Here is a 20587-nt window from a genome sequence, read left to right as displayed (position 1 = left end):
ATATATAAAGGACTTCTCAAGAAACTACAAGGTCCCATCAATTCTTCAGTGGGAACCAATAAAGCTCCAATTCCCACTGTGTTTTCACCACCTGCTCACCCCCAGCACAATCAACGAAGAACCCACTTCAAATAATGGAAAGACACAAGAACAGCAGTGGGAAGTGTTACATTTCCAGCTATATTTTGTCTCTACAGGTTTTCCCCAAAGTGGTGCAGAATTTTCAATCTTATGGCTGCAGTTTAATAACAGGCCACTAGATGGACCCTTTTTTTTAACAGAACAATACTTTTCACGTACTTTTCACAATGGTACAACTGGAAGCAGAAAGAAGAATATATGTATTATAATAAGCGCTGTGTAAATTGTTGGCGCTATGTAAATAAAAGATAATAATAATGTTAAATGGGAAAATACAACATGCAAAAGAAAAAAGTGTTTTTTTATCTTATGAAATATCTTATATCTTATATATATTATGACACAAATCCCTGCCAGACACTTTAGCAAATTATATTGAACGTGAGAAAATTGGTAGTTGGTTTACATGCATACACAGAGCTCATATCTATTCCATAATTCACAGTAAACAAATGGTTATTTTTTAATATATCAATAGCTATCAAATCTCCTCCGGCAATATCTTTAAGAAGATGCAGAAAAATGAAGTGTAACCCTGAAACATAGAAGACATAAAAAAAGATCCTTATGTTCCTAAGTAGCCCATCACAATGATTTTGTTCGTAATGGCTGCAACCAAATCAATAATGGTCCTTGTGACAATAATAATTTACTATACAGGAAAGAATTCCCTAATTGTTACCTGAAACCAAGCAGGGATTTAAAGTGTGACACTCCTCAAGAAAAGAATCTGGGTCAGAATGGAGATGCACACTGGGTGATCCTGATCACCTGTCCCCTCGCTTGAAAGCGATCTAAGAACCCTTAGTTATCTACCCTGCTCGGTTTCTCTAGCTGCAGGAACATCGTTCAAACAGCCACCTAGTGGCGATGTGTGGGTACTGCAGCAGTGCCAGGACATGGTGACGTCATGAGTGACAGCGCAAGTGCCAGCAGCTGCCTGGGTTAGTGCTTGTCTGCAGTGATTTCTGCCTAACCTTGGCCAGGGAACGGAGGCAACTCTCCTCAAGGGCAGACTGTGTCTTCTATTACACCTCCTCCTTTGCCCTCGGCAGACGGACTCTACAAACTCCAAGACATCAGTGCTGCTCTTCCCGGGGTAAGGACAAAACTTTCTTTGCTCTTAAGTGCAATGCAAACCTCAAGTTTGATCAGCTTCGTAGCTGAATGCGCAGTCAGGACCATATCTGGTCAAAATATTCAGTGTCACCAAAGGGGGGACTGTGCAGCTTCCCTCTATAAATAGCATGGGACACTGATCCACAGAGGATCAGCAGTAGTGGTCGGGGTATTTGTCTGTGTCTGAATAAGATGTCTTTCATTCCCACTCCTGTGGATCTTCTTAGCTGATATCACTACCAAGTGCCTTAATAATGCTCCTGATCACTGGATGTTCCATAGCATGTTCATACCTTTATATATGCAGATGATCTGGCAATTTTCATGTACTTTGGGTTTTAAGGGTTAAATCTCTGGTTACTAGATCATCTTTGGTTAATATATATATATATATATATATATTTGGTAATACTGGTTAAAAAGTTTAAGCAAAATTATGTCTAAAAAAGTGAATCTGGTCAAAAGTTTAAAAAGTTGTATTATCACCATAGCAACCAATACCATGTTCTTGTTGCTTGTGCTATAGCATTGGTTGCTACAGCAACAAGACCACCTTTAAACTTTGCATCTGCATTATACAGCTTATACAGCCTACCAGCTGTCCCGGAGAATGAGAACCAGACGATATGTCCTCAGCGTTAACCGTATATCACTTTTAGTGGCATGTATTGTTTCATATTGTTTTATAAAGTGAGTCAGGCATATGAGAATTTTTCTGCTGTTTATAATTTATAGTTACATGGTATGTATTAAGTGATCTTCACCTGCAATAAAGCTTAATCTAAACATTTTTTATCGTCTTCACTTGACAAAATATTTTCTTCTATACAAATAATTACCCTTCTCCTTTTAGCATGAAATTGTCCAGTGATTCTGTTGGCATTTTCTCTTGCCTCTTCTTCTTTTTTTCATCTGCTATTCCCTGTGTGTTCTTACTTTGTACACTTTTCTATGAACCATTCCTCCCTCCGTGGGAAGCCTCTCCATTGTTTCTCCAATCGTGAGAGAGGCAATGCCAGGATACTCTGCTCTTTTGTGGAAGTGCACCTGGAGGCCTGGTTCATGGAGAAGCAGATGAAGAACAGAGATACGGAGAGAAGCTGGCAAAGCTGGCTCACTAAATAATGATAGGAGTCATGCTGTACCACTGTCTGTATCTGACTTACTAGATAATGATAGAAGTTATGCTGTACCATCCTTTGTGTCTCAAGCACCATATAATAATAATAATATAATATAGTCATGTTGTACCAATGTCTGAGTCTAGAAACGGAGAATGGAGTGGCTAGTATTTTGATACTTTTCTACATTTACATTGGCATTTTATACTTTTATTGTTCCATGAGATTCTCTGTATTTTGTCTCTTTCTCCACATGTGCTCCTGAATTATATTGGATACTCCCTTACTCCTAATGCTGAAGTTAAGCATTCCTTGTGTGGTTAAAAGGTGCATAGTCTAGCGTACCCACCACTGTTTGTTCTGTGGTTGCGGCTTTTCTAGATTGAGACCAGGTGTCTGGTGCTGCTCAGTTAACACTGTTTTGTGTGTATATTTTTCCTATATGTATTGTTTATACACTTGTATGTATGCCATCACACATCCTTCTTATTAAGAACTCTGTCTGATCATTCTTGCCTGGAAGAAGAAAATGAAATTGAATCTGAAATTAATGGATGTTGTTCTTTTTATCTATTGGATCTAAATATGGCCATTAGAGGCTTGAAAAATAATTGCTTTATAGTAAGTAACTTGTTTGGTTTAAAAGTGTTACTATAAAAAGATGAGCCAGCAGTGGTGTATTCTGGCCTAGGCTGACAAGGGTGGCAACCCGTGTCCTACTACCAAAGAAGAATTGTAATATTACTTTAAGAATATGTGCTTGATATCTTACTTGGTTGAGAGTTTGCCGAGTCCAGTTACTGCTTTTCTTTAACCCTAAATGGATCAGTACTGAGCTTTTTGTAGACTGCACTGTTGGGCCTCCCCTTTAGGAGTCAAGAAACTTAGTTGACCTGCCCATCGGCATGATGTTTTGGGATTTCCCTTTTATAGTGATATAAAGCAGAAACTCAGCTACTCACTAGTGTCTTTTTTTAAATCTTTAGGAAATGCTCATGCTGAGACCAAAATCAGTGAAACATTGCCTTACCAACCATTGAAGATTAAAGAGTGTATGTTTATTCCAGTTATCAACCCTTATAGTCCCTTTAAAATGTAGATCTAAGATACTATGAATCTCAATGGAAGAAGCACTCCTGTGATCATATAAAGCCCTGTAAAGCCCTGTACACATTAACGTATTCTTGGGGCTTGTGATTTACCGCAACATGCATAGCATACATGACAATGGAACAATAAAGTAAACTTTGGCACTCAGGTTGTGTACTATAATCTCCATTATGCATGCGCAGGTATTATAGCATAGCCTACATCAACATATAGTTAGCTAGACATAGATATGATACAATTCACCTCATAGTGATCACAAGCACACAGTGTGCCTGACATATGTTATACGGCATAAATCCCATTACTATTTACTGAGCTAGTCAGTTATAGTTATACTGCATAACTCCCATCAGTATATAGAAATTCAAACACAGACGGTGATACAGCATTACTCCAATCATTATATAGTGATCCAAACACAGATGATGGTACAGCATGACTCCTATCATTGTATAGTGATCCAGACATAGACAGTGGTACAGCATGACTCTCATCATTAAATAGTTCTCCACACACTAACATGGATACAACACGACTCCTATCATTTTAGAGTAAAGCCAAATACAGAAGGTGGGACAATATAACTCCTAACATTAGATAGGAAGCCAGACTTAGACGGTGGTACAGCATGACTTCTACCACTATGAATTGAGCCAGACATTGAAGGTGGTACAGCGTAAGTCCAATCTCTCATTATCTTCATCATTTTTGTTTGCATGTCGCTGTAATGTCAGGCTCTCTCACAATCTCTCCCTTACTCTCTCTCTCACACTTATGCTCTCACTCTTATTCACGATCTCTCACACTCACACTCTCTATCTCTCATATTCCCTCACACTCTTACTTACACTCTGTCACACTCTCACTTTCACACTCGCTCTCACACACCCTCTCACACACACTCACTCTCTCAATCACTCACTCTTAGGCATACTCTATTACATTCTCGCAGACTCTCGCTCTCACTCTTTCTAAATGTCTCGCTACCTTTTCTGCTGACCGCTTCTGTGTCCCTGTCCTCTTTTCCTGCCTCTTCTTTTTCTTCTTCCCAGTACCACCTCTGCTGAGTACTTCCTCAAAAGGGCAGAAGAGGTTGTGCACTGAGGGTCTGCCCCTTTGAGAAAACACTACAGAAGGCTTGGTCAGGAGAAAGAAGACATGCATGCGCATTTCAGTTACAGCCTCACTGAGCCACGGAGACTCAGTAAAGCTTGACGGAGGTGCTGTCGCCAGTGAACGTCAGCAGTGAGAGATGCATAAGCCGGGACACATGCTGGGATAAAATTGGGACAGTTCGCAAGTATGATAAAGCTTGTGCTATTTTGTTGAGATCTGTATGTGCCGGGATTGGCAGAGCCAACATAATTTGATTCATTTGCTGAATTTCGTTCTCCCTTCTCGTCACTCGTCACTTATAAAGGTTGCCTGAGCTAATCAACATCAATCAGCAACTTAATATTACAGGACATACAAGACATATAAATATTACAGGACATACAAGACATATGTCTTGAAAATGGGAACTGGTGGTGCATGTCCCCATGTTATATACACAAATGGTGTATTTTAGTCTAGTTACATGAGTCTGTTTATGTATTAAAGGGAAGTGTAAAATGTAGGTTTGCTTTAAGTCACTTCTTCATAACGTTCTCTAATGCCCTTCTGGCAAGTTTACAGTTTATTGGCTGTATCTTCTTGAGAAGGCACAGTACTGTACTCTAGACCAGAAACAGACTACATTTCTTACAAGCAGTCTTGTACTTCCCAGTGACTACTCACATGTCCTCCTTCACTAAAGTCACTGAGTGACACCAACACCGCAGGCATGTTTTTAGGGTAGCCAACAAATGGCTCTCTCTCTGCAACTCTCAACATCTAAATGATGGCTTGGAGTTGTGGGGTTTTAGCTCAGCTATAACTGGTAAATGCAAATATGAAACATATAGGTAGTAGGTTGCGGATGGTGTTGAAACCTAAACAAGTTTGAATATGTTGTAATAATTAGTAACCAGCAGTTAGACTCCATACAAAACTGTCTGAAATGTAACTGTTTGGTGACCCCTCAAACTTGTCCATCCGTACTGGTGTATAATGTATGAAAAAATATGTGTTGGTGAATATGTTTGGCTTTCAATGACTTTCAAGTATTATTTGCTTTTTTTAAGTATACCCTCTAGGCCCCTTGTCTAGAGAATTACCGGTATTAGAAATTATAAGAAGGTTTTTAATCATGTAAAATTGTGTCTCATTCATATATTTTGCCAGAACTAGCGTCAGGCTTTTGCCATACGCACCAAAAAGGTCTCATAAGAGTTTCTGCGCTGCTTTTTATGTTGATTAAAGAATAAGATAAAGAATAAGATTACATATCTGCTAGGGTTACCTAGGGTTTTCTAGAGCACCAGGCTCATCTAATTTAAAAGCTGTCTTCCAATTAAAGGGACACTCCAGCTACCATATGCCCTTTAATCTACAGTTAACCCCACATTAACGTACACAATGGACTCCAGAGCATGCATGTAAAGCGAAAATTTGCTTAAAGTAAAGCACTCCGTTTTTTCACTCATCAATGCAAATACAGCACTGCAATCATCAGGTCATTTCCACTGGTAAATCCAGATCCAGACAAATTGATGTGCTGGCGTCACGCTGTTATGTGTTCATTCTCACAAAGAGAGCGTAGTTAAACAAGGAGAATGGTTTCACATGTTTCCTTAAAGTTGATGTTCTTAAAACCGGGTATGCCTGTAAATAGATGACGCATGGTCCATTTAGATTTCATAAGGTTAATTTAGCAAATAAACGGGGAAGGTCCCCCCAAATGCATTTGCCCCTTTCTCCACTTGGGGGCTTCAGTGCTTCCCAAGGTGGGCATGTGTGAGCTGTGATGGCTGTTGCAGCTCAGACCTCCATCAATGTATAGCTACCTTGGCTGGTCAGAGGATCTCCCCAACTGGCCCCCATGTTCAGCAAAAGCAGGTCGGTGGGGTAGCTCTGAGGATTGTCCTATAGAAATCAGGATGGGATGGAGGGATGGCAACATACTTTCTCTTTTTGTGGTGCTTTTTGGGTCTTGTATTATTTTTTCTTTGAGTGTCTGCAATGTTCCATGAAAAACATGTAACAGGTGTTTGGTACACGACTTCCGTACTGCTTCCGTACTACAGAATTCTGCATGCTTCACACAAGTCCCTATGACACATTGTCTTTTTGGCCAGAAACAAAAAAACATGTTGTAATTGCATAATTTAAAAGGTTAGAACATCGATATACAAATACGTTATATAAAAAGCGATGTCAACATAGGCCATTTATTGTTAAAGAAGCGTAGTTTTTTCAATTGGCCGTCAAACTTCACCATATTTTATTTTTATATACACTTGCTTAGTTGTTGTCTCTCTCTAAGAATAGCTCCAAAGAAAATTGAAGGAAAGTTCTGACTCATTTCTTGTTAACTGGATTTCAGGCCACATGAGGACAATTTATACGGATTTTATGGCATCCAATTTTCTTTTTAAATAGAATTTAATGCTCAGAAACGAGTTTAATTATGTGACAGAAACGATGTTTATTTCTCATGAAAGTGAGTTACTGGGAATACAGAGATTTCTGTTGGCTTCATGGCCTGTATGCCATTGTGTTTTGGGAGTTGCCAGTAAACAGCTGATATTGTTGGCAGGTTGCCCCTAGTTAAACCTGCTTGAAACATAACTGAATATTAAAAGTCACTTAGATATCGGTGTAGAACTGGGAACTCTCTAGATTTTGCAGGAGACTCGGGGTGAACGCTACTTCTCCAGGTCTCCAGGTCACTAAGAGGAAACTCTGGTTCACAGAAGTGGCTTTGCGGCACGCTGTACTCCCCGCCAACTTCCGTATTAAAATAGCGGGGGTTCTGCGACGTCGGCCGGTAGCTGGAGCCACGAGGTTCTCTTGTATGGTTACGTACCCCACACCATTTCTGGCGTCCAAATCGGGATACCTGTTCTGGGAGCAGGTGGCCAGGGTTAAGCCACCCCTCCTTTCATGAATAGCCACCTTGCAACACTAGTATAAGGTGCTCCCTGCAAAAGCTACCTGGAACAGTGCCCTGAAAAATAGGGACTTTCCTGCGAAAACCGGGAAGGGAATATCTTATTAGAGACATGTAGCAGACAAAAAAAGCAAGAGTGTAATCAAAAAGTATGCAGGTTGGCAAAAAGTCTCAGCCTCTGTCGCTGTCAAACTAATCACAGCCTAGAGGGCAATTTACACAAGAAGTACCTGCTTCATCAACTGGAAAAAAACAGGCGACCGCACAGATACCGGTTTACTCTATTTAGGCCGAGTGTCTACTTTTGTCTTTTATCCTCTAAACTTTTTACTTAAGTAGACCTAATAAAACTTGTGATACCTTTTAGTAGACCAAGGATTAATTAAAGTGTAACAAAAAGTCTGATAAGCTTTCAAGACCTCAGAGGTCCTTTATTTCTGTATAACCCCTCTGGGGAATCACTAAAAGGCATCACAAACCCGGAGGCTTCCCAGGTTATGGCGCTCATGTGGGTTTTCATTCACTGCAGGTTCCAAAATGATTTCCAGCAGTGTACACAAACAGTTACAAAAATGGAGAGACCTTCTTTTCTTTAGCTTTGAGACACCAATACATTTCCCTAAATTAACCCTAAGGACCCTTATCAACCATAACTGCCCCTAAATTAACCCTAAACACCCCATTAACCATAACTGCCCCTAAATTAACCCCCACCTCCCCTAACCCACAGCAGCCCAAATATAATTTTTACACTGTTAGATGAGTTGCTGAGCAGTGTGGAAGCTATAGGGAATGGCTGGGCGGCAGTTTGTTGGCTGGGAGCTGACGGCTGGGACCCCCTCCCCCGCTGGCACAGCATTTACTGTGTGAGCAGGGTTCAAATGGGCGGCTCAGCCGGCGCTTTAGCAATTGAGGCAAATAGTGTCTCTTCCTATGGCACGTGCTATAGGCAGGCTACATCAGGAGACAGGAGGCGTCATGGCCGTTTTAATCTAATTTAGATTGGGGGTTCACGTGCGCATGTGCTCCTATGGAGGAGCCTCCACTGACATGTACACACATTTCGAACTCCAAGGGCGTAGGCAACAACCTGCAGCCCCCCTACTCCATCATCACCAATACTGTATTATTATTTTTTTTAAATCATGTCCATAAGAACCAGGGGAAACAACCAGTGGAGCCACTTGTTCATGGCCGGTATCTATATAAAGGTTGGGTTTCAAGACTCTTAGATTCTACAAGGCATTTTGTTGTATTTTTATCTTTTTTACATCAATGTTTTTTCTTGTATTCTAATTTAGATTAAAATGGATTTTTGATGAATTTTGCACATTTTTATTTTCCTTTTGCGATTGGGGGTTCACGTGCGTATGTGCTCCTATGGAGGAGCCTCCACTGACATGTACACACATTTCGAACTCAAAGGTAGTAGACAAAAACTTGCAGTCCCTCTACTCCATCATCACTAATACTGTATTATTATTTTTTTAAAATCATGTCCAGGGGAAACAACCAGTGGAGCCGTTTGTTCATGGCCGGTATCTATATAAAGGTTGGGTTTCAAGACTCTTAGATTCTACAAGGCATTTTGTTGTATTTTCATCTTTTTTCCCATCAATGTTTTTCCTTGTATTCTAGCTCATTGAACTTTGGAAAGGAAGACCTGAACATTTTAAAATGTCAGTGAGAAAAGACTTAGAAAAATACAGAGATGTTGATGAGGATGAAATCTTAAGGAAACTGACAGAGGATGAATTGAAAGCACTGGAAGGAGAGCTGGAAGAGTTAGACCCAGATGTAGGTATCATTAAGTGTATTTGACTAGTGACACAATGCTAAGGTTTCTTCAAATGTATGTATATACCGTATTTGCTCGATTATAAGACGAGGTTTTTTTCAGAGCAAATGCTCTGAAAAATACCCCTCGTCTTCTAATCGGGGTCGTCTTCTAATCAGACCTCAAATAGAGGTCTGATTAGGAGACTAAGATCCAGATCCCCCGCACCGCTGCAGGGGACCTGGATCCTCCTGTCTCACCCGACCCCCCCCCCCTCCTTCACACACACTTACCGGTGCTTCCTGCTGTGTTGCCGGGGCAGCGGGTTGATGTCTACGCGATCCGCGTAGACAACGTCCGCTGCAGCCGGAAGGAGGTGTGGCTAGCAGCGGGGGTTGTCTGCGTCCGCCGCATAGACCGTCCCCGACTGTCAGAGATCGGAGTTCGCCGCACCGGTGCGGGGAACTCTGATCTCTGACAGCCGGGGAAAGTATACGCGACGGACGCATACAAACCCCCGCTGCTAGCCACACCTCCTTCCGGCTGCGGCAGAAGGCGACGTCAACCCGCTGCCCCGGCTGGAAGCACCGGTAAGAGAGGGGGGAGAGCGGGGGAAGGGGGGTGAGAGAGGGGGGGAGAGAGAGAGTGTGTGTGTGTGTGTGTGTGTGTTAGTGTGTTAGTTAGTTAAATGGGGGTATAGGGTGTGTGTGTGTGTGTTAAATGGGGGCATAGGGCATTTCTGGAATGCCTTATACCCCTAAATGCCACTCTGGCACTTAGGGGGTTAAAAGGCATATTATGGGGCAGAGTGGCATATAGGGAGGTATAAGGCATTTCAGGAGGCAGAGTGGCGTTAAGGGGGCATTTAATAGAGCACTCTGCCTCCTGAAATGCCTTATACCTCCCTATATGCCACTCTGCCCCATAATATGCCTTTTAACCCCCTAAATGGCAGAGTGGCATATAGGGGTATAAGGCATTTCTGGAGGCAGAGTGCTCTATACAATGCCTTTTAACTCCCTTAATGCCACTCTGCCTCCTGAAATGCCTTATACCTCCCTATATGCCACTCTGCCCCATAATATGCATTTTAACCCCCTAAATGCCAGAATGGGATATAGGGGGATAAGGCATTTCTGGAGGCAGAGTGGCACATAGGGGGTCAAAAGGCATACCATGGGGCACAGTGGCATATAGAGGGTTAAAAGGCATATCATGGGCCACAGTGCCATATTGGAGTGGCAAGCCTGGGGGCAGATGTGCGTAACTGGGGGACAGGTTGGAAAATACAAGAAATAAAAACAAAAAAAATATTTTTCTCAATCATAGCTTTTATTAAAAAAAATAGTTTACATGAATTAACATTTACTGGTAAAACTTTTTTCCTTTGGGGTCGTCTTATATTCAGGCTTTTTCTTTTTTTCTAAGTTAATAATCAGATTTTGGGGGGTCGTCTTATAATCAGGGTCGTCTTATAATCGAGCAAATACGGTATATATATTTATGTATATATTTTTTTCCTGCAGAATCAGTTGTTGCCCGCAGGGCTACGACAAAGGGACCAGACCAAAAAGACACCAACGGGACCCTTTCAGAGGGATGCTCTTCTAGACCATTTAGAGAAGGAAGCAAAGGAAGTAAAAGACAAGGAAGACTTAGTGCCTTATACTGGAGAAAAGAGAGGTTTGTACTTACCATTGTGCAAAAGCATTGGCTGTGGCTGAAGCAGCAAGTATCATCTTTTCACCACTTACGTAACTACAGGGGTTCCCCCGATGCGACCCCTGCGACTCCTTGTTCCTGTCCCCTTCTACCGATTCAAAATAGTTTAGAAAGGGCCCTTCCAACCTAGCACGCATCTCTAAAGTATTTTGAACCGGCACTGGGAGACCGGAGCATATTGGGGTTACATTACGTCACATGATTGCATGATTGCAAGGTGTGTGAGCAGCCGGAGAGAAAGCTGAAGGTGCAGTGATAACTAAGCAGGGGTAGGAGGTTGTTTGTTTTTATGTATGTATGTATGAACATGAGCATTATTGTGTAATTGTGTTTGTGTGTGAGCATGGATGTCTAATTGTGCATGTGTGTGAACATGGATGTGTAATTGTGTGCGTGTGAGCATGGATGTCTAACTGTGTGTGAGCATGGATGTCTAATTATGTGAATGCATGCATGGTTGTGTAATTGTGTGCGTGAGCATGGATGTGTAGGTGTTTGGGGGCAATGATGGCACAGACCAGCTGTTGTGGGGCCCCGGGGCAATTTTCGCACACCCAGGGCCAATGGCGGAACTACTGGGGTCGCAACTGTGACCGGGCCCTGAAGTTCTGCCAGTCAGGGGGGCCCAAGGGGCCGAGCGGTCCTTTTCAGCAACCGCTCGGCGTCCTTCTGTCTCCTCTGCTCTTTGCCGCCACCCGACTATAGTGGTGGGAGCGTGAGACGGCTGTCTCGGGTGCCGGCACTTCACGCAGTGAAGTCGCATGTACCGCGGCAGAGAAGCCAGACAGAGGCCTTGCGCTCCCACCGCAGGACTTCAACACGGTAAGTAAACTACAAAGGGGGATGGGGGGGTTAGATAGTGAGAAGGGGGTAGATAGAGGGTAGATAGTGAGAAGGGGGGTAGGGAGAGGGTAGATAGTGAGAAGGGGGTAGGGAGAGGGTAGATAGTGAGAAGGGGGTAGGGAGAGGGGAGATAGTGAGAAGGCGGTAGGGAGAGGGCAGATAGTGAGAAGGGGGTAGGGAGAGGGTAGATAGTGAGAAGGGGGGTAGGGAGAGGCTAGATAGTGAGAAGGAGGGTAGGGAGCGGGTAGATAGTGAGAAGGGGCTAGAGAGAGGGTAGATAGTGAGAAGGAGGGGTAGGGAGAGGGCAGATAGTGAGAAGGGGGTAGGGAGAGGGTAGATAGTGAGAAGGGAGGGTAGAGAGTGAGAAGGGAGGGAGAGGGGTAGATAGTGTGAGAGGGGGGCCCTTAACAGATTCTTGCACCGGGGCCCTGAAACTTCTAGTTACGCCCCTGTATATAACTATAAAATGCTTGATTAAAGAAAAGTAACAGATCGGCTTTAATTATAATCACAGACAAGCTGAATGTCATAGTATATCAGCCATTTTTTAAAAGTGAAAGTCTTAATTCTTTTGCAAGTAGGGGTTGTTAATTACACAGAATGTCTATAGGACTCATTCAGTTCATTATCCATTGTGAAGGGTCAAACCTGGCAAGAATTATGTATAGTTTACTTTGTTCACAGTTTAATCTGTAACTGCACCTTTTTATGCCAGCAAGAATAATATACGAGAACTTGCATGTTTTAAAATTCTGAGAAGACAAAAAAGACATACAAGGGAAATTAACATTATTAGCATAGCAAAAGTAATTTTAGGTATCTAAATGCAATTACATGTGAAAATGGTCATATATTCTGCAATCCCAACTTGATGTTTTTTAATATGATTAGGGATATAATATGGTGATGTGGTTAGACATTCCAAGGTCTTGTGCCTACAAAACTCCTCATTGCAGTCCATACATACTAAGAGGCTGTTAGTCTGTAATGTTTTTTGCTAAGAGTTGTTGTTTTAAGCTACAGGATATCAAGTGACTTCCAAAAGCTTTTATATGATGATATAATAAAATTCTCAGGGGTGATTTTCAGGGTGATGCTGTTTGTGTTTAAAACACCAGCCAGATAAGAATTTGAGAAAGGGCAGGGCTGCTTCAAGCCCGTTTTTCAAAGAAGCGTTATCACTTGACTATACCAGTTTTCGTTAATTGTAATATAGATTCCCCAGCGTGATGTGTAGCATACATTTATTTTTGCCCAACTCATTTTGAAGAACAATATCTTCATCGCACTGATCATCCATCCTGCCCATTCAAGGTATGCTCAATCCCTCATATCCCCCACATACACTTTAATGCATATGATGGCTATACGTTAAAAAGAGATACTTGGAGTGATTTCTCAGAGCCCTGTCTATACATTTTAAATGATTCCCTGTCCCCCCGGCAACTTTACACGGCAAGAGATAAATTCATCTCTGGAAATGCAAGGTACTTACTATCACCCAGCTCTAGCTTTGGCACACATACATGTTGAAATGTGAGGGACTAATATTCTGCCACTGACCCCCAGCTTCAGGGGCTCTAATGAGACCTTGTGCCCCCTTTGATGCAGTCGAAAGTAGTGTAAAACTTCAATATGTATGCTTTGCTTTACATTGAATCGCATTTTTAATTTGCACAGACACACGAGAATCCAATGGGAGAGTAAATATCAGAAACAAAAGACAAACAGGAAAAAAACAAAAAGACCCCCGTAATTAGAAAATGAATTGCTGGCATGAAGTATGCAAATCCCCCTTGCTTGACAGTTTATTAAAAACAAAAAGACAAACTTGATTTCAAAGCTTTATTTGCAGATAATTCATACAGTTAATTAATCAAAAAGCTAAAGTTTTTAGGCTAGCTCTTTAGAAAGACAGCAGCTGATGTTTAAGTTCATTCAGACTGGTGAGCTGATGCCTTAGACCAACAACTTCCTCAATCAGAAGCCACATCGCACCCTTCGGTCATTGGACTCTGGGAATTCCTCTCCTGGTGTCTGATCTCTGTTGTGGGGATCTTTAGCGCAGGTATTTTAGCTGTAGCCTCCCACGTGAGGTGTCCATCAGACTCAGTAGTTGATTTTTCATATTCAATCTCCGTGGTTGCAAAGGCCTCATGATACTCTTCCAGTTTCTTGGTTAGACTCATGTTCTCCAGTTGGTTTGTTCTTAACAGGGAATTTAGTTCTGAGTTCCCTTCAGCCCAGAAGTCCCCTTCCCTTGCAGAATTAGAGATCTTCATGTTCAGGTCGCTCACCTTCTTTTTCAGCCCATCAGAAACCTCTTCCATTCTAAAAAGTTTATCTGTCAGTGTTTGGATGGCGTTCTCTTTCATGTCCATACTCTCCTCCAGATGGGACAATCTCTCAGTCTTCTCCTCCAGGCAACATTCTAACAACTCCATCTCCTCTGTCAAATCGGAAATCACTGCCTGGAGTCTTCTGATCTCTTCATCCTGAGAGAAGGTGTCCTTCCTGGGGTCATCCCTGGAATGGTACTTTTTGGGTCCACATCTGGATTTTATTTTATTTTCAAGAGCCAATATTCTCTCTTCCGCACGTGACAGTGCACACCTTTGGTCAATGTCCATCTGCAGTAAGGTCTTCTGAATATTTAAAACATAGCTCATGATATTCTCAGAAAGACCGGCAAGGTGAACATCATGTTCTCTCTGACCTTTACTTGATTTTGATAATCCAGACAAGGATTTGATACAAAGTATAATTATAATCGCAATGTTTAAAAATCCGCATAGATACAGCAGTCCCGTATCAGACGCTATATCCCACATCTTTGCTCCTGCCTCCTCCTCTGAGCAATTACTAGCCAGCGCGCTTCAGCCGGAATTCACACCCTACCTTTTGTCACAAAGCTAAAGACACCACAAAGCTGATGTCATCACAAAGCATGTGTCTGGTAATGATGCAGTAAACAAGATGCTTGCTGTCTCTGGGCTTATGCTGGGTGGAGTTTTAAACTATATCCATTTCAGATTTTAATCTTATTGATTTTATTATTAGATGTTTCATATTAAATCATATAAAAATCTCACAGGAGCAGAACATAAATAAAAGATTTAAAAGGAAACAATTGCACTGCATTTTAATGAGTATGATAGATGAGTGGCCCCTCAAGCAAATACCCCTTTCCCCACCCCCTCAGCCTATTAAAGAATTTTCTTTCCTCTTTAGTCTATCTACAGTGGTTAAAATAGTGATTTATCAAGCATCTGTCAGTTGGTCAGACACACGCACGCCCAAGCACGCACACACACGCGCATACATGCACTGTTTGAGACAGTGGCTGGTATTCTCCTGGTCCCTTCTCGATTTTCTACCCCTTCCCCGACTTTTTATAGTAGAGTCCAAGATTCTTATCATATTTTACCTTGCAAATACCATATGATGACTTATAAATGCATTTCCAGCTATTGTTTAGATGTTTTTAGTACACATCTCTAACTCAGAACTAAAAATAAAAAATAAGAAACAAAATGCTGAATTTTGGGTTTTTATTGAATCATTAGGTATATATGTACAAATGTTTACATTCGGTCACTGCACACAATGCACACACATAGATCCGATACATATAAGTAACTGTGCCAATGTTACATCACATGTTGGCAGAGTGTGAAATCTAGCCCAGTGGAGAACATCATGTGTTTTATTTCTTCCACAAAGGTGCAGCCACATAAGCATCATTTGTTTTTTTTGGTAAAATTGCTTTTCCAATCAGCTTTTTGGTAGTTATTACTTTTGACAGACATGGCAGTGGAGAGCTGGACATCTAGATCTGGACTCTGTTGACATCTCATTGTTGAAAGCTATTTGCAACAGCATCCCTGCCTGAAATCACAGGGCGGTTTACAGCTCCCTCGAGTATGGCACTTTGTGGTGGCCCTTCCAGCCTCACCCTAAACATGTCTATACCTATAGAACATGATTAGATTACGGGATGCTGGCCATGTCACTCTGAGACAGATACCAGCTTCCACAAGGTGAACATTTTAGACGAAGTATCTCCAAAACTACTACTAGGTATTGTCACAGCTCTTCCAATGAAGAATGCATATTAAAGTACTTTCATTCTTGAATGAAGAAAACACATTTACCTAGAAGACACAGGTCTGGAGCGGCAGCACCCTTCTCCATGCTCCACTAATGGGACTAATTTAGTCTGCAAGACAGCCCTCCCAAAGAACCCTCAATGTCTTGTTAGATCCCCCCAGAACACTCACTCAAGCCTGCACCGGAGATGGCTGGTCGTGAGTATACTACATGCACAGTGCTAACCACGAGAAGGCATCTTCCGCAAGGGGCTAGGGAGTGGGGGAAATGATGGATCCCTCTATCCATTTCAAAGAAAAAAATGAATTTAAAAGGTGACATACAATATTTATTATAATCCATAAACACAATTCATGCTGAATTTCAAGCTGTAATGGGCAAACTATAGCTATAGATTGAATTGTAAATAGCTGTGTATGGTATAATTGGTTGTTTAATGAGTGTGTTTTAGGGGACATTCTCCTTTTCCGATGTGAGATTAAATACATATTTATTAAAATGAAAAAAAGAACAAAACCACGGGCACACATCTTTAAAATCAGCTGTGTGTTTGGTACAGACATGTAGAGTATTTAAAGTGAAGTTGATGATGTTGCAATGGGTATGTCATAAATCTATCTTAAAGGATGTGCATGCATGAAGTTCACATCCGAGTTGTTAGTTATGTATAGTTAAGGAGAACTGTCCCATTCCAGATTATCTCTTATCCTATTGTTGCCACTAATAAGCACTATATAAATAACCGTTCCCTTGAAGCATTGATATAATAATAATAATAATAATAATATAATTGGACTAGATTGCATCATTAAACTGCAGGCAAGGTCAGACAGTATGATCGCTGTATGTCATAAGCCTGGTTAAAGCTTTTGAGAATGGAGCCCAGTTGTTCAGATTTTGGCAGATAGACATGTTGATGAAATAGTGGAGGTTAGAGCTGGTCTTGGTGAGCAGCTTGCGGAGCGGTGATTATATTTAATCTATGTGAGTGGCCGTCATTTAACAAGACAGGACTGTTCCTTTGTTCCTTTGTCTGGCAGTCGCTCAAGTTTTCATAGCTCTTCCTCAGGGATAAGCCCAAAATAGATGCAGGCTAAATCTAAGATTGGGAAGCTGGTGTGTGTGATCACCGCATACTAACCCTTCTCTACACAGTCTGTGCGTTCACATGCAGGACAGGGACACTCTCGTGTGCTTAAATGCACTTCTGAATGTTTTTTTTTTAATCTTTTCCAGATATTCAATAGTTTAAAATAGCATTTAAGTTGTTACACATTTATAAAAGATAAAAGTAGAGCCCAGTCTGTCAAGAGTAGAGGAGTGCAAGTGTACTTTCCTTAAAGGAACATTTTAGATCTCAATATTGTATTTTTATTTTTTAATGCATGTTGGAGTCCGGTTTACATGCATGCAGCATTGTCCTTGGAAACTGCCATTATCCCTCCTAACGCCGATGCTCAGAGACCTCAGAAAAGTTAAAAAAAAAAATAATAATACTTTAAAAAGTATATATAGATTTTTTTTTTTAGAAATGAGTTGAACGCTTTGTGGATTACAACTCCCATCACCCTCAGCCAAGCTGATGATACGGGCAATGGCAGTTGTGACCCACAAAAGCAGGTGCACAAGAAAAGCAGGCTGGCATACTTGTCAAAATGTATCTTTTTACATCAGAAATGTGTTTGTAACGTGTATCATTTAACCCTTTATCTTCGAAAAAGCTTTGTCTTCGAAAAATTTATAATTCGTGCGGGTGCATGAAAAATTAAAAAGGAGAGTCAATAAAAAAGCCTCGTGTTTTTGGGCTAGGACCTCAAAGGAATTTCCAGTCAAAAAAATGTAAAGAGTAAAAAATAATAATAATAAAAATGATTAACTGTACAAAAAGGTGCCACCTCATGACCCCTCCCACTGGAAATATACATTAACAAAAACCTTGCCCCAATCCAAAGTTTGAAATAAGAAAAAATAGTATAGAATATAAGGGAACATTTTTCCCTTTTTATTTATACATTCTAGACCCTTTCTGTGTTTCTTGTTTGTGTGCTTGTGAATGTCCCATGAACACATTCTGTATGGACCTGGTTTGTTTCACTGATAAGATATCCTTGGGTGTTGCTTGAATTTATATTGTGTTGTTGGATGCTTTAGTCACACTAAAGCTGCAAAAGTGCTTTCTTGATAATGTTGTGTTTTTTGTACCCAGGAAAGCCATGGATTCCAAAGAAGACTGTAGTTGATCCGGTTTTAGAAAGTGTGACTTTGGAACCGGAACTGGAGGAAGCATTAGCCAACGCATCTGATGCTGAACTCTGTGATATTGCTGGTAAGTTAATAGTAGATTAATTATCTGCTGAGGCTATAGTGTCCAAGCACTCCAGTATAGCACCCTACAGACATTAGTTGAGGTTTCTTCATCTCTTGTAAGTATACCTGGGAACTTTCCAAGTTTCAGCAGGACCTCAAGTGGGAATTCCAGCTACGTCAATGGCCAGTGTTCCGCAAGCGTAGGCTCCAAGATGCTGGAGCCCACAAGTTCCCAGGTATGCTTATAAGACAATACCAAGGATGTTTCTGAAATTATTCTGATTTCATTGATGGCTTGTGGTCTTGTCAGGAAGAACATTCCTGGACTATGCCCAGGATTAATAGCATCATGGGCTTGGTGCTGAGGATTTTGGTGGGCCTTTTTAAGGAAATAAAATAGAAAGAATATACAGAACTCATCTGCATCCATGTGTACCGGATAAAGAGAACATCAGTGCTAGGCAGATAGTATAAAATATAATCTTATGTGATGGTATTGGGAGTATATTAGAACATCATACACCTGAAGCCACAATTTAGCACCACTAATCCTTTTTAATTAAATATGGAGATTGAAATAGAGTAAATAACACAAAACCTTTACTTTTCCTCTTACTGATTTCTGGGCCTAGAAAGTTTGGGTGTCGGGCTCTGCCACACCGAAACCCAAACATATACATACCAGGACAGGCTCTGCCACACCGACACCAAACACACACACACCAGGAAGGGCTCTGCCACACTGACACCCAAACACACACACCAGGACAGGATCTGCCTCACCGACACCCGAACACCAGTGTGGGTTCTGCAACACTGACCTGACTGGGCCTATTTTCAGGTAGGGGCCTGGAGCTGCAGCTTCATCAGGCCCTACGTTAATCCGGACCTGACTATGCCTGGAAACCAAAATATTCAATAACTGTTACTAGCTTTCACTTGGGAAGGTTATCATCTGATCAACCTGACATTATCCAAACGTCAACAGCTCTTAATGATTTTGATATGATTTTTTTGTATTGTAAGAACCTCAAGTTGATTGATGACCATATGTTTATTGCAAAATTGTCTCTAAAGTCATCCTGGTTGTTTTGTGTTTACCAAATTTTGGGTTTTGCGCCAAAAATCTTTCTTTTTAATCAGGCTTTTTTTTTATGTTTTATTTTTTAGTTGGCCCAACTCACACTTTAATGTCAATTTGGCTGCATTTTTCAACTCGTACTTACTCCCATCTTCTGCAATGAGTGTATTCAAGTTTTTCTTAATTTTAGTGTGTGCTAATGCGTTTGCACATTTGTAGCCAACTGACAAACCTTTGCAGTTAAGTTAATAGATCTGTTTGTCTTACTACTGAATAAAGTCTATTATGTAGACAACCACCTGCATCCTAGCTTTATCGACATTATTATAGTTTCCACCATGTTGATAACATGATAGCAATGTCACAGTAAAGGAACTAATCTATGTAGATCCTCGCTTTGTGCAGCTACTATATTAATTAACCTTTTAAATTACTGAGGCATGCACAGGAAGCAATTGCAATCTCTGCAGCAATGCAAAATCACCTATTGATTTAAAGAAAAAACTGTAACCTGACTATAGAATTTAACAGTGGGCAATAACCATTAGTCTGTATGTTATTCCTGAAGTCAAGACTTTATCAGTCATTTATTTCACCTTAGATTCAGGATAGCCATATGCCATGCATGTTTTAATTGGCTCACTGTATTAACCTCTACCACTTTTGCTGGGAGGCTGTTCCACGTATCTACCACCCGCAAATAAGCCTACGATCCTGTAGTTTTAGATCAAGATCCCTTGTTCTAACTTACCTCCTCCAGTAAGCCCAATATAGTGTTTATATGTTAACTAGGATTTAAAGGGACCCTTCAACCATCGTATGTACTTTGTCGCGTGGTCCCTTTACATTTTCTGCAGTCTCCCCAAATGCATTTGTCCCTTTCCCCACTCCCCAGCTAAATGTCTTGCTCTTTGTCCAGCTGAATGCATCTCCCTGCATGTGATATAGTCACCTCCAGTCAGCTTCAGGACCATATCTGGTGAATGGTGCGTGCATGGGTCTATTTAGATGCACATGTGTTATGCACTTTACTTCCACTGTTTGGCTGCTTAAGTGGTTAACCAGAGACAGGATAGTGCTTTCGATTGATTTCAATGGAAGTACTTTCCTGCCACTGACTGACAGCTTCAAGCAGCCAATCAATGGCAAGGAATGTGAGATCAGCGAGGAAGAAGGACGATTTTGCAGCATGGATGGAGATTCTGTGTCAGATAAGTGTTAAA

General features: G+C 41.2%; 1 protein-coding gene across 1 annotated transcript in view; it reads left to right on the top strand.

Annotated features, from left to right (window-relative positions):
- Positions 1–1087: 1087 nt before the first annotated feature.
- The window catches only part of TMOD1 (tropomodulin 1), a 34111-nt gene continuing 14611 nt past the window's right edge, over positions 1088–20587 (top strand). The window contains exons 1-4 of the mRNA XM_053465795.1: positions 1088–1240; positions 9163–9321; positions 10828–10984; positions 18183–18302. Of these exons, the coding sequence (XP_053321770.1) occupies positions 9202–9321; positions 10828–10984; positions 18183–18302 (397 nt within the window). The 5' untranslated portion in view covers positions 1088–1240; positions 9163–9201. The remainder of the gene's footprint in view (positions 1241–9162; positions 9322–10827; positions 10985–18182; positions 18303–20587) is intronic.

Source organism: Spea bombifrons, chromosome 1, assembly GCF_027358695.1.
Source record: "Spea bombifrons isolate aSpeBom1 chromosome 1, aSpeBom1.2.pri, whole genome shotgun sequence".
In the NCBI taxonomy this organism is placed as follows: Eukaryota; Metazoa; Chordata; class Amphibia; order Anura; family Pelobatidae; genus Spea; species Spea bombifrons.
The sequence above is the reverse complement of the archived record's forward strand: the minus strand, read 5'-3'. Positions and strand labels throughout refer to the sequence as shown.